At 47.9% G+C, this 14,433-nt stretch overlaps 1 protein-coding gene across 9 annotated transcripts in view; it reads left to right on the forward strand.

Annotated features, from left to right (window-relative positions):
* Positions 1-14,433, forward strand: part of RERE (arginine-glutamic acid dipeptide repeats) — a 222,103-nt gene that overhangs the window by 162,053 nt on the left and 45,617 nt on the right. For 8 of the 9 annotated variants that reach the window (XM_061450185.1, XM_061450187.1, XM_061450191.1 and 5 more), the window contains one exon: positions 12,844-12,924. The exons of the other annotated variant lie outside the window; for it this stretch is intronic. In XM_061450185.1, the coding sequence (XP_061306169.1) occupies positions 12,844-12,924 (81 nt within the window). The remainder of the gene's footprint in view (positions 1-12,843; positions 12,925-14,433) is intronic. 9 annotated transcript variants of the gene reach the window in all.

Here is a 14,433-nt window from a genome sequence, read left to right on the forward strand (position 1 = left end):
GTAATTATTAAGTCTCAAGCTTAGCTGACTGGTTATTTACTTTGTTATCAACAGTCTTCTTGTTGATTTGGGTGCTTGGGTGCTGCCTGTACCCACACTGTTGGCAGAACCTGAAGGATTAGAATTAGGACAGCATTCGTGCTGTTTATTACATTCTGATTCTTTTAAATATAAGGGTATGATGGCAATCTTTAAGTAGCAATCAGTAAAAAGCCCTGGAAAAGGTTAGGCCTTTTCACTGCCTTGCTGAAGGAGGATGTACTCTGTGATTTCAGAATGCTGCCACTCTTCCTAGGAAACCCCTGTGTGTCTGGATCAGGCTGAACACAGCTGAACTAAAGGATTCATTCAGTCACTTGAATGTCAAATTGGGGTGTTCTCTATAAAGGTATCAAAGGATGTGTGCAGTGACTGTTAGGAAATTATTCTCCCCCTTAACCGGGCCCTTATCTTCTAAGTGCAGAGTCCCAAGTTGGGTTTACTTGGCCTTGGCCTTAGCCTTCAGAGCTCATAACAGTCACAGATGCAACGTACGCTGCCGCAGCCCACATCTACAGAGGGGTTTTAGGGTGTCCCTGGCCGTGGTGGGGGTCGGAACAGGGTGAGCTTTAAGGTCTCTTCCAACCCAAACAATTTATGAAACACAGATTAAAAACAATCTTAAATCACAAGGCTTTGAAGACTCAACTTTCCAAAGAGCTGGATTGTGAACATGCTCAGTTTGCTCTTGAGCATTCAAGGTTTGCTGATCCTGCACCATCCCAGGTGAGAATGGGAATGACTGAATCTCCAGTTCACTGTGAGTATTAGCTTCCTGAAACCCATCAGAACACCCTGTTTTCCTTGCAAACAACTTGGCAGGATGAAGAGCTCCTGTCACAGGAGGATGTTTGCTTTCTGCTTGGTACAGGAAAGGTCTCACTGAGGATATGGCTCTCAGCTTGGACTTTGATGTTATCATCACTAGTGTTTCTTGTATCCAGATCTGTGCCCTCAGGTATCTCTTCACTACATTGCAGCCAGCAGCAGACTTATGCTGGAGGAAGTCAGGAGGTTTGCAGAGGTTTTCTTATGTCATTTTAGTAAGGTCACAACTGGAATTGTGGTGTGTGTTGGAAGGGACCTTAAAGCTCTTCCGGTTCCAACCCCTGCCACGGGCAGGGACGCCTTACACTAGAGCAGCTTGCTCCAAGCCCCATCCAGCCTGGCCTTGAACACTGCCAGGGATGGGACATTTGTATCTTAGTGTTTGAACTCAAACCTGGGCATTGCTACTGGGAACAGCAATTATTATTCACTAGGCTAAGTCACCTACAGAAACACTTGCCTCTCCGGATGGATAATTTCCTTGGGGATTCTTGCTGCCATTTTGTCTCATTAGGCTTGGATTTGTTCATTGCTCCGAAGTACAGGAGCTCTTGAAGTGGTTTTATTGTATTTGTTTCCTTTGGTCATTTGCATAAAGTGACTGTCTGAAGGCAGAAAGAGGCTCCAGAATAATTGACAATAATGCCTGAAATCCCAGGGGAGCGGTAGCTCTGCAACAGGGGCACTTCCACTAGAAATACTGTGCTTGAGCCTTGACAGGAGCAGACAGTGTGTTCAAGTGAGTGCTGCTTTTTTATCCTTAGTGTTACAAATTGACTGAAAGGACAGAAAATTGTCACAGTGAAAGAGAACAACTTCAGCCTTGCGTAACAGTTGTTCAACTTGAGTAAATGGACACGTCTGCAGACCTCTGTCTGATCTGTGTAACAAAAAGAACATCTTCTGGGGGAAAAAGGCAAGAGAAATGGAAATGTTCTGATGCTTAAAGCAGGAGCTCAACTGGAAGCTTATTTTGTGTTATTCCTCGTATCAGTTATTAGCCTTGTGGTCCCATCTTGCTGCAGTGCAGTGCCCGGGTTGGGGGATGCTGTGGGTCTGTGCTCACCCACCCATGTTATTGCCTCGAATGGGCAGTTTAGTATTGATAATTTAATGGAGATCTGCTTTGTGTTAGCAGGCACAGGGGTTACCCACAGTATAGCTAAGTCCAGGAACAGTCCTGTTAAGGAAAACAGGATGAAGAGAATGAAATTCCAATATATGTGATGTTATTCCATGATATTATTCCATGTTAGCTTGTTTCTGCCCAGAAAAGGTGAGGAAACGTTTCAAGGAACATCTTCAGCCCTCTGGAAGATGCTGTATCTTCTCATATTGCTGTTATCCCAGGGAATATTCCTAGCTTGAAGAATGCATTGGCATTGCAGCTGTTGGTACAGGTATTTGAGAGGCAGAGCATGGGAGGAAAAGAAAGGGTTGTATCCCAAGCTGATGCATGAGAACCATTCCTTTGGAGGAGTGCTGGTATGGTGGGGCATTGCTGATAGTCCACAAGTTTGGTTCGTATTTCATATGCTGCTGATGGATTTTCAGCTCTGCTTTTGCCTGATACTTTACCTGGTTTCATCCTGTTCAGAAAAGCCAACAGCAATTAAAACCATGCAGCATTTCTTTAGAAAAATCAATTTAGGAATGAAAATCAAACAGCCTTTTTCCAGCTTCAAGTTTGCAGCTTAAACGCTGTTTTTCTACTTCCTTACATTAAAGGGAGACACTTTGAGATGTCCTATGGGAACGGAGGTATGTCCTTGAAAGGGAACATGGTGTCCAACTGCTGCTTTTTCCTTGCTCTTTAGTTTTGATGGATAAGAAAGCTTTTTGTGTATTAGCATTTTAACAGCAGTTTAACAATGAGAAATGAATCTCTGTGTACAGCGAAAGGCAAGCTGCAGTATAATCAAAAGCTTTCTGTCGTCTCTTGGCAGCAGCAGATTGTTTTGCTTCTCTGGGTCAAAATGTGCCAGACCTTTGTTCTCTTTAACTCTTGAAATGCATCATTTATGGAAAAACACCCTCAAATCACTCCAGCTTTGCAGCACTGAGGATCTGTTGATTACAGGAGGAAACGATCTCCCCATAATGTTAGATAAATAGAAAGCTCTATTATGGCAGTGAAGGCAATCTCCAGCTTGGTGGCTCCTAAGGTTCGTGTCCACAGAAGCTGTGTGAAACCTGGACACGTGCAATGTGGCTGTCTCCTGAAGACCACGGAGCAGCAAGTGTCTTAGGGAGGTTTTGTGAGCAGCTGGAGTGCTGCATGGATCTGCTCTGTCTCTCGTGCCTGCACACATGGACCCTGATGTCTGTCAGCAGGCCTCTCACGGGCAGGGAAACAGAAACATGGGCACGTTGGCCAAGTTCCTTACTGGTGGAAATGATTATATTTAGTAGGGAAAGGAAGTGCTTGCCTGTGTTAAATACCGCTGCCTTTCTGCAGCGCTGTTTAGAGGAGAGGTCCACAGCATCCTGAGGGATTCTGCATTCCCAGCCCTTTGGAGGTTCAGGCCTTGTGTTGCTCTCCTTGGAAGATCGACCTGCGCTCACCACCCTCAGGGGTGAGGACAAATGAATGCTGCCTCTTCCCACCTGGATTTCATTAGAGGAAACTGCAAACGGGGCAGTCATCAAACAGGAGCGCTCGTGTCCCTGTTCACCATCCCATGGACATGCGGGCCCCAGCAATAGTGATAGCGTTAGGGTGGCTAATAATGCCTGTAATAATCCATGGATTCCTTTTGCAAGGAGTCCAGGTTGTTTATCAACCACCCCTTTCAGAGCGCAGCAATAGCGAAGCCAGGTTTTCCTTTCTTCCTCCCGCTGCTGCTTTAATACCCAGCCTGTTTTTGATGTGTGCATCAGCTTCTGATGTGCCACTGCAGGCTGTTCTCAGATCAGGTTTCTCGGGGTGCTGTTGACTTTATCTCGTTTAGCGGATCACATTTCTGGTGCCATACGCTGTGTGATCGCCGCCTCCCCGCGGCTTCGGAACAATTAGTAATTGAGCAGGAAGTGTGTGCTCACTACAATGGCCTTTTGATTCGGATTTTACAATCCCACCGTGTTCCACCCGGAGCGGAGGCGGGGGAGGCACTTCTCCCGACCGCGTTTTGGAGAGAGAAAGCCTGTTGTTGCAGCCACTTGGCTATTTGTCAGCACTTCTCAGACATCCCTCTTGCTCGGGTTGCTTGGCAACACGGGCTGGAGCCATCACACCACGCCAGTGCATTTCCACCAGCAGGTTGGGGGATGATTTATCTATCGGCAGGGCCCGGAGCGTGGTGAACCCGAGAGGCAGGACTGGACCTTTGAACAGGAGCCGACGTGAAATGCGAAGGCGAGGGAGAGCCTGGCTGGCTGGGGATGTGCAGTGAAAGCACCAATGATCAGGGCACGATCAGAGCAAAAATCAAGGCTCTTGGTTTAGACAGAATCGATTATATTTTGGCTGTTGTTTCCCCTTTCACAGAGCACAGTGCACAAAGTGAATCAGAGCTTTGCGTTCGGCTTCCGTGTGATCATAGAATCAATCACAGGCTGCTTTGGCTTGGAAAGGGACCTTAAAGCTCATCCAGTTCTAACCCTCTGCCATGGGCAGGGACACCTTGCACTAGAGCAGGTTGCTCTTCAGGTGAACCTGAAATATCTCTTTATAAAAATAGCTCTGCTACAATACTGGTGGTAAAATAAAGCTGGGGTTAGCACACAAGGTTAGCAGCACCCTGACAGCTCAAAGCCTGCAGTGAAGGAGGAGTTGAATTCTCCCCCAGCTTTGGAAATGTCTGAGAGCTGTTGTGTCACCTTCAGTATCACGTTGCCGTTCATACAAGACTTCTGCATTGATCCCTGGCATTAAGCAGAGAAGGGAAAGAAGGGTTTTGTAAACTGGCATTTAGACAGTTGGTCATGCTGTAGTGAAATGTAGAAGCTCTTACTCCCCTTCAGAACATCACCTTCAATAAACTGAACGGAAAAGAAACGTGGATAACCTTTACCAAGCACCCCAGCTGAGTTTCTTCTGCTCACTTGTGAGTCCTTTCTGCAGACTGGTCGGGACGAGGGATTGACGATGCACGGGGAGCATGTTGACAAGAGCATCTCTGTGTACTTCTGAGGAGGCAAAGAGGAGAGGAAGGCTGATGAATCCACTCTGACCTCTTGAATGGCAGTATAAATACTTTATTGAAAATCCTAAAGAAACGCGTTTGGAAGTAGTAATCCTGCTCTGCATGCAACCTCATTTAGCCAACTGGGTATGCAAATGTGCTATTAATGTGTTTGCATCCAGTATAAATACACAAATCTAATCTGTTTATATATGTAATTTACACACAGCTGTGCTCATGCTCACTTAATACCAATATTTTCAGCAAGCGAGAGGTATCATGGGAGAGCTATTGTTCAAAACAAAAGCTAACAGTGCAGCACCATGGAAGGGGGCTCATTATCATCCTAGGATCTTTGGCATTCCCTTGAGGGAGTCTGCTTAACGACTTTCTGTCTGGGTATATGGCTGTGGATGTGTGCAGTGCAGGCGCTGGGACACGGCCCGTGCCTCTCTGCATCTCTGTGATGCTTTGGTGTTCAATCCCTTACAGTTTGAGGTAGGGTTTAATAGTTCAGTATAATGATCCAGGAAGGCAAAGTGGTCCAGTCGGGAGGGGAAGCTGATTTTTAGGCTACTCTCAGCTGATACATTTATTGTCAGTTTGTTTATAGGGTATACTTGATCTTACACCCATGTGGCCTAAGGAGTAGAAGGTTTTTATCATGTGTAGATGACCCCCTAAAGAGGTCCTTTGAATAGGCAATGAGAAATTAAAAAGGCTTTTAATATCAATTGGTTTCTAATGAATACCATCAAAATGTGGTTTTGTCCGTATCTTTGAGTGAGAGGACTTGGTGAAAATAGCTATATTCAAAAAATGCCACAAAGGTTGGAGGAGGATTTTGTCTTGATGCAGTAGAGCTAGAAATATAAACAGGCCAGTATCTATTAAAAGAAAGCTAAGTTTGGCTTCAGTACATGCTTGATCTGAGGTCACAATCTGCTGAATAAAGAAGCCAACTGACTTAAATGTATTTCAGAGGTAAGGGATGCTTTCAACCAACCAGAGTCTCTATACACACACACTGACATGCGTGTATGTGGTGATTCACTTCCAGTCTTGCTCTGCAAAGCCATCACCCCCATGTGTGCCTTCTCTCTTGGACTGGAAAGATGGAAGCATGGTGGTATCATCTTAGAAACATTTACCTGTTTACAGAAGTGGAAGGGGACTGTTGAAAAAATACCTCAATAAACCAAACTTGTCCCGAAATTGCTTACTTTTAATATCTAAAGTTTGTACTTAAGCAGCAAGATCTGGCACGTGTTCCTGTTCATGCCTTCCTGCCGTAGCATCACCCGTGCATTGTACACTGCACCAAGGACGGGGAAGGATCTTCACTTGCTGTTACTCCACAGCTTTCTGCAAGCCAAACAGATGGTGAAAGTGCTTGTGTTTATAATGTCAGTGGTCATCAAAGCACAGGTACTCCCCTACAACAAAGGTCCCTTGCGACAAAGATGTGTATTCGGTGGTTGCAGACATCTTCAAGCACTTACCAGACTTGTGTGAACAGTTTCTCATAGCTTTACATGAAATGTGTCAGAGAAAAGAATAAGGTCCTTCCAATCATGACCTGTGCTTCACTGCAGCCTCTTCAGGAGACTCGAAATTGCAAGCTGGTGACAGGCTGACTTCCTGATGGAGCAGACAAAGCAGTGCTGTGGTTAGAGGTGAGACAGAGCAGTAAACAGAAGAGCATCTGAGATGCTGTAGGCTAAAGGCAGGTAATGCTGAGGGAGCAGTGGGAACGTAGGTATGTCTGCAAACATCTCCTACTACTGCCTGCGTGCTTGAGACCTGCACATATCTACTGCAGTGCCAAGGTCTGTAGAACAACATGCAGAGACAGTTAGGGAAGGCTCATGGTGTCTGTTATACAGGTTTGCGAGGTAGTTGAGTTTTCCAGCTTGCTGTTAACTGATGGAGCACACAACAGCATGAGCATCTAATGGTGAGGGTTAAAACCACTTCAGAGTTAAAATCCAAGACAGCATTAAGCAGGGCTACTGTAGTGACAGGGAACAGTAAGTTGCAGTTCAGAAGAGGTTGAAGCATATGCTGTTCTCCCAGCAGCAGGGCACGTTAAAGGGATGTCGCAGCAGCCAGAATGTAGATTTGCCTTGATGGTTCCTCTTTCCCAGTGCACTGTGCTAGATTTGGGGATTTTGGGTGGTTTATTTTGTTATTACCGAGGTTTCAGGTGAGCTTCCTCAACCCATCGCACTTGTTCTTCATTCTAGATGCTGCTGTCGTACCTTAGAATGTTCTGTTACCTTGGGACCAAGCCTTGCTCGTGGCAAGTTGCTCTGAGGATGTGTGTTCTTAGGCCAAGAAGTTCCCATGGAACCTGCCTCCCTTCTGCCCTCTCCTGTACCCCAGCAGGAAGGTCTTTCCCCCTCTTTTTTTGCTGTCTGTCTTTAGCTGGCAGTTTGTGCATCTTGCAGTTGTGTTACAGGAGTCTGTGACGATCCTGTTCTCTCTGACCCAACAGAACATCCAGCCAGCTCTGGACCTGCTTCTCCATGATGCAGCCTTCCTGAGCTTAGTCTCAGAAAGTGTTTTCCCCAGCTTTGCCAAGCCCAGTCTGGGCTGTTTGCAAAGGCAGGACAGGGAAAGCCTCCCAGCTAGGGCTGGAAGCAGATGGAGCATGGCCAGGGCGTGCAGGGACAGAACAAGGGGAATGGCTTTAAACTGGAAGAGGGGAGATGAGCTCTTAAGCAGAAGCTCTTCCCTGTGAGGGTGCCCAGAGAAGCTGTGGCTGCCCCATCCCTGGCAGTGTTCAAGGCCAGGTTGGACACAGGGGCTTGGAGCAAGCTGCTCTAGTGGAAGGGGTCCCTGCCCGTGGCAGGGGCTGGAGCAGCTTTAAGGTCCCATCCAACTCTGTAATAACCACCCTGGAGCCTCCCACCTCTGAGACCTTCCCCTCCCTGGCCAGGGTGGTCACTGGGGCAGTGTCTTAGGGCAGGTGGGCTGGGTAAGAGTGGTGAGGGAACCAAGCAGCTTGCAGAAGGAGTTAAACAGGGCTGCTGCGTGTCTGCAGGGGTTGGGTGGGTTCTGAGAACAGCCAGGGTACGTGTGACAGCTGCGTTTCCTTGACGTAGCTCTTTTTGCCCTTCATGGGATTACTTACTGAGCAGTACTTGGTCCTGTCTATTATTGAGCGTATAGAATTCCTTTGAGGTGAAGGGACAAGAAATGCCAGCATCATTTTCTGCTGCAGACAGGCATAGTTTGGTGGGGAAAAATAGCGTTATATTTTTGTAAGAGCTACCCAATATCTTTAGGTTAAAAAGACTATCTGTGTCTTCTTAAGGAAGCAATCGGGATACTTCTGTTTCTAAAGGACAATTTATATCATTTAACATTACCAGCAAAGGCCTTTATTTGCACTGGATGTACATGAGCAAAATGTAATGTTAAAACTCGACCAAGCTTTTAATAAGATGTGCTCTGGGCACTGGAATTCAGCGGCTGTGCATGTATAATGTCTGCCTGTGCAGATATTGGTTGGGGCAGCGTGTAAATGTGCTGCACGTGGACCAGAAGTTCTGCAGGTATGACCCAAAGCTCCTTTGCTTTCCAGAACAACTGCCTTGATTTTGCATCTTGTGGAATTTAAGGACTTAAAGATGCTTTGATGCATTTAGTGTTCATCTGCTGTTAACTATTAAACCCCCATAAATCTTCCTCACCATAATATTCGAACTTAAAAAGGCATCTTAAATATGGAGGATGGTGACAGTGTCAGTTGGCATCTGCCTAGAAAACCTGGGGCCTTTCAAAACATGCAGTGTGCCTATTGCTTTCATCAGAGCAAAAATCCTCCATCTCTTTATGCTTGTGATTGAAGGAAAAGGTCGAGAGGAGAACTTGCTGTTCTTGGACGTAGTCTAAAGAGATTTCTTTTAGGAAAAGAACCCTTCTTATTTCCTGGATTGAGCAAGAGCAGAAAAGGCTGTGTTTGTGTTGGTAAATATATCGCATTACAACATGCTCTTTGCTAATGATCCAGGTGGAAGTCAGGGGAAGGGAATGAAACAGCACATGGATTTTCTTAGAGAACATCCATTTGATCTGAACCTGATTGAAGCATCACCTCCGAAGAGACAGTAGCAGTTCTGAATGTACAGTTTTATCAGTCATCCTGCCTTTCTGAAGCCCAGGAGGTTTCAGTTTGAAACGCTTCAATCGATTAAACAGGTTGCTTTTGTGCTGGATGTTATTCCTGCACCCTTCCAGAAACAGCTTTATTCCATAGTGCTGCAGCAAAGCAGGAATCTGAGCTGGGCACCTCAGTTTGCAGCAGATAAATCCTGGGGTGCTGGATTTCAGCATGCAGCAGCAGCAGCACATTTCTCCTGCCAAGCTGTAATCTCTTGATAATAGAAACCCTGACGCATAACCTTAACTACAGCTTTGCAATGGCATTATCATCGCATTGATAAACATGCCATCTGAGCTCTGTTAGTCAGAACATAATGGCTTTGTGTATCTTGTCATGGTATTTGTTTCTTGGGATAAAATATGGGACCTGCAAGTAACACATATGCAAACATTAACAGGCTCGTTCCTTGATCTTCCTTGGTTATTTATAGCTCCCTGTTTACACGTTGTAGTAGGCTATGGCAGAATCTAATAGGTTTCATTGGGGAAGCTCGTATTATCGACTGCTATTTGTGTCGTGGCTGGTCAATAGCCATGGTAACCACTTGGTAAAACACAACCCCGTTGTCTGTCAGCGCTGACTGACCCAGCGTGCCATGGCATTGCCAGTGCTGCTTCACAGCAGTGATTGTCATTATGCTTAGCATCGTTTTAATTGTGGTACAGTTTGTCTTCAGTGAACAGTGCAGACAATAATGCTGACAGAGTTCTGCCAGAAGTAATGGCTTACAGTTAAACACGTGGTAAAACAGAAACGTTTATCCTTAAAACTCCAAATCCTGTGCTTTCAAAACTGAAACCACTGCTCTCTAGAGCATCTTCCACTTGTTCTCATGTCTTCCCTCACACATCCATAGGTTTGAGCCTCACTGTTCTGTATTGCGAGACTTAAGACTGTTTTAATTCAGCAGCTGTCACTTTCAGATGCCTTTTGTGAGTCGTGCAGCATCTCCTGCACCATTACAACGCAGACACAGGAGCGGCTGCATGTTCGTTTGTGCAGAGGAGGGGAAACGTCAGCTCCGTTGTGCAGTCTGCTTTGGGAGATGGAGGAGAGCAACAGGTCACTTGGGTTTGATGTGCAACTATTTAGTTCTTTTATATTTCACAACATTTAGGGGCCTCTGGTGTATTTGGCTTGAGGAAGTAGCTGTTCCTGCAGCCGCAAAGGGAGAACTGGACGTGAGGCCTGAATTAACGGAAGACTGGAATAGGAAGGAAAATCTGATAATGTTTTAAACAAGTTATAATTTTGTTAAGCTTTAGAATGTCTGTCAAAGCTTCTAAAACTGTTCTTGTGTTCTGTTCTCTGTGTATTAAGGAGTAGCTCTCTCTTGCCTTGCCATAGAGGCGCACAAGTTGGCTGTCTTTGCTCTGCCTCAGTGGCCTGGTGGCCATTCTGTATGGTACCAATGAAGGTGACAGCACAGCTGCCCAGCATTTCAGAAGGATTCACTTCACATTTGGGCATCTGGAACAGCATTTCAAGCTCCCTCTGATTCTGTTACTCAGGCTCTACGCTAGGCTTGTGTTCCCAGTGGGCATTTCTGACATGTTGTGGGTTCAGAGGACACCAGTTTGTCACAGGATGCTTTAATAGTGTTGAATCACAACACGAAATAAACGTAAGATAGTTTGGTTCAAAGGAATCTTAGATATGAAGTGGTCTCCTGAGAGTTCAGGCAGACCATAGTCAGTCTTTGGTGCAATGGGCAATAGGGAACCAGGGCTTTTCACTTTATGCAGAGGACCAGATTTCTCTCTTTTATTTCCTTGTGGGTTTCCATCCGTGGCTGGAGTGTTCCGGCTCTGATTCTGTCTTATTCCCCTGTAGCTTTTTACATTGCCTTCTCCTGTATATGCTCTGTTAACTGATGTTGCAAAAGCATCCTATCTCTGATACAGCCCATGAGGCACCGGTGTCAAAGCCAGGAACTGAGCTGCCTTGTTCAGAATGTGCGTTCCCTTTGGACTGCCTGGTTCTACACGTTTCTCGCTTTAGTAGAGCTCCTTTCTTTATGATAAGCTGCAGACAGGACTGATGCTGCTCTTTGGGATGCTGGGAGTGCTATGAGGTATGGGGGGCTGGTACCCTGCTATTAGCATGATTTTCCTTGTCCAGCAACCCTGAAGTTTTACCCCTGGAGTGCTCTGCTCCCTGGTTTGAAGGGAGTAGATGGGAATGAGTAAGTCATACACTGGAAGGGACTGGAATCCCAAAGCATACACAACCCGTGGTTCATTCTTGTCTCTGTGCCCCCAGGCGTGTCCTTGGCGAACCCTAGCAGTCTTGCTGGTTTGAGGGTCAGGGTTAGGTAAGGATAGATCCCTTTGCGAGCAAAATAACACGAGTGAGGTTCCAAAGAGACTGCGCACTCCTCATCAGCGTTGCGGTGGGACCTCATTCAGTAGCAGGCTACCCTTTCTGGGCTTCCTGATCCATTTCACCATATGGAAGCCTTTAACTGCCTGCCCACCTCCTTCAAGGAGACGCTTCCAGGATGGTGTGGTCCAAAATGTATTCACCCAACTTGCGGTGTGTTTCTTCTTAGGGATTTATTTATCCTTACTTCCTTCCTCCCGCTCTCAGGGCCTATTTAGTACCAAACATCCCTCATCTTTGCAGGCAGAACTTGGGTTTGGTTGTGTTTATAGGAAGGGAGAGGAACCCTCGGGCCTGGCCCTTCTGCAAAGAGACACTTGGGTCTGGTCTTAGTCTTTTGGTACTGAGCGGAGGTGGTGAAACGGGGTACGGGGATGCTCTGCAGGCGGAAGGTGCTGCCCCCACGAACGGGGCAGGAGCAGTCACTTGGGAAGCGGGCGCTGCGGCGGGGAGAGACCCGAGTGCGAGCGGCGGCTGCGGCAGCCGAGCTCCGGCAGCGGGCAGGGCCGGGGGCCGCCGATCGAAGGCTGCTGCCGCGGGGCTTCCCCGGGGCTCGGCCGCACGGGCCGGGACCGGCGGGGAAGGGGGGGGCGCTGATCCAGGCCGCCTTTTGCGGCGCGCCCCGCGGGTGCCGCGCCGCCCAGCCCCGCCGCCATCACACGCTGGGCGGCCGCCGCCTCCCGCCCGGCCCTCGGCTCCGCTCGGCTCCGCTCGGCTCTTCGGCTGCGGCTCGGCTCGGCTCGGCTCGGCTCGCCGCCCGCCGCCGCGGTCCCTACCTGCGCCGCCACAGCCGCGGCTGCAGGGCGAGGGCCGGAAGGGCTCCGCGTTGTGGGCCTCGGGAGCCGGGCGCGGGTCTTCCGCCGACCCCCGAGCAGGGAGAAGCCGGAGGGGCTGGCGGCTGCCGGCGCTGCTGAGCCCCAGCGGCACCTCCCCGGCGCGGCTCTCTCCTCCCCTCGAAACCCAACGTTGCGCATTTCCCTTCGCCCGCCGCTGGTAGTTGAGGGGTAAGAGTTGGGAGGAGACGTGCAGCAGGGCGCTCCGGCGGTGCGGGGCGAGGAGCGGCTGTGGCGCTGACTTTTCCCCGAGCTTCAGAGGCTGGAAGTTTGACATGGAAGGGAATGTGCTCTGAATCCCTCGCCATCTCCTCAGAGCTGCCTTCCCCCGCCCGCTTTCGGCTGCTCCGTAGGTATCCGTTCGCACCGACGGACCCTAAGCTGAGAGCATTGCGCTGATGAGCAAGATCTCCTTTATTTGCCTTCCCTTGTGCTGACACGCTGTTTTCGTTATCTTTTATCACAGAAACGCTTTATTAAGGGGCTGAGGCAGTACGGCAAGAACTTCTTCAGGATCCGAAAGGAGTTGCTTCCCAATAAGGAGACCGTAAGTACATTCGGACCTGATGCAATTTGCTTTTTCCTCTTTCTGCTTCGGAGCTCGATCTTACGAAACTGTTTCCTCCTGCTCCCCCCTCCCTCCCTCCCCGAGCTGAATTTCTCTTCAGATAAACGGAAGAGCAATCCCCAGCCGGGGAAGGGAGCTGTAATATTCAGTGCAGTTTGTAGGTTACATAAAGCAGTCGTCATTGCTGGACGGGAGGCACCGAGGTTGGGTGAAGTGTATTTATGGAGACCAGAATCTAATTTTACCTCCTGACATTATGATGGGATAATACATTTATGTCGCCCAGTCGGGCTGGAATGGCACTGGGTAATTAAAGCAAGCCTAAACCAAAACAAGATCTAATTGAAGCTGGGAGGCGCAGGGCTGTGCTGCTCCTGTGACCTGCAGAATTGGGTGCTGGTGGTTAACTCTTCGTGGCCCTGCAGTGTGTAACTCGGGTTCCGGATTGATCCCTGGGTTATTGCTCCACTGAACTTCATAAAGCGTTCGCGACTGTCGTTCTGCTGGCAACCCCGGCAAGTGCTTAGCATGGGCAGGGAGGAGCGGTTGACTCCTTCGTAGGAAAAGAGGGTTTAGGAAGCCTTGGGAATCTGGTTACTTTTCCATTAGTCCTAATTGCCAAGCTTCTCTGGAAGCTTCGGTTTCTGTTCTGCAGGTGTCGTTTCACTGCTGGGAGGGTGCTTGTGGAAAGCGGTTTTCATATTGTGCTGCATTGGGAATGGAAATGGAGCTGGACTGTTCTCTAGCCATGTTGTGAGTGATCTGGAAAATATTCCTGTAGAGCATAGCTGGTTGTTTGGACTTTGTGTGTGGGTAATTTGGGTGTTCAGTGGGGAAGAGAATGACTCTGAGAGTGTTTTAAACCCTGTCACTTGCTGCAGGTCACTCCCGTTCTCTTCTGTGATGTTCTTGTGAGACAGAATCTTTGATGGTAGATAGTAACACCACGCATGGCAAGTGGGGAGGGGAGGGTGAAGTGATTCCTGGAGTGCCTCAGTTGGTGTATATGGTCACTGATTCTATTGGAAAACTTAATTACTATCAGGTGTATACTGTACCGAGTATGCTGGTGGATTTTTGAGGCGTGAAGGCCCAGTGTTGGAAAGATGACAGCGTAGAAGGAATGCTGGAGTAGTTGCTTCTTAGCAACACCTGACAAGCCAGCACACAGTCCGTTTAAACAGTCTGTTCCTCTTTTCTGTGGAGTATTTCCTAAGAGTGTATTTCGAACAAATTGGTGTTTACTTTAGAAATGAATTCTGCTGATGGTAAAGTTACTGAGAGGCAGAAGGAGTCATCTGAAGTTTGATTTACAGCAGCTGTGAACAGTGCTTTTAAATACCAAATATCTCTTTGTGATAAGAGAAAAACCAGTTTTCAGGGGAAAGGAAAAGGGAGACCAAAGAGCTAAGAGCTGGGGGCAAGTGCCTGACCCTGTTGGTACTGTTTGACTTCTACATTTGAACTTGGACATCAGGCCTAAGGCTT

Source organism: Pezoporus flaviventris, unplaced genomic scaffold, assembly GCF_033815535.1.
Source record: "Pezoporus flaviventris isolate CSIRO_AGI_PZ_B2104156 unplaced genomic scaffold, CSIRO_AGI_Pfla_v1 ptg000009l, whole genome shotgun sequence".
NCBI classification, from domain to species: Eukaryota; Metazoa; Chordata; class Aves; order Psittaciformes; family Psittacidae; genus Pezoporus; species Pezoporus flaviventris.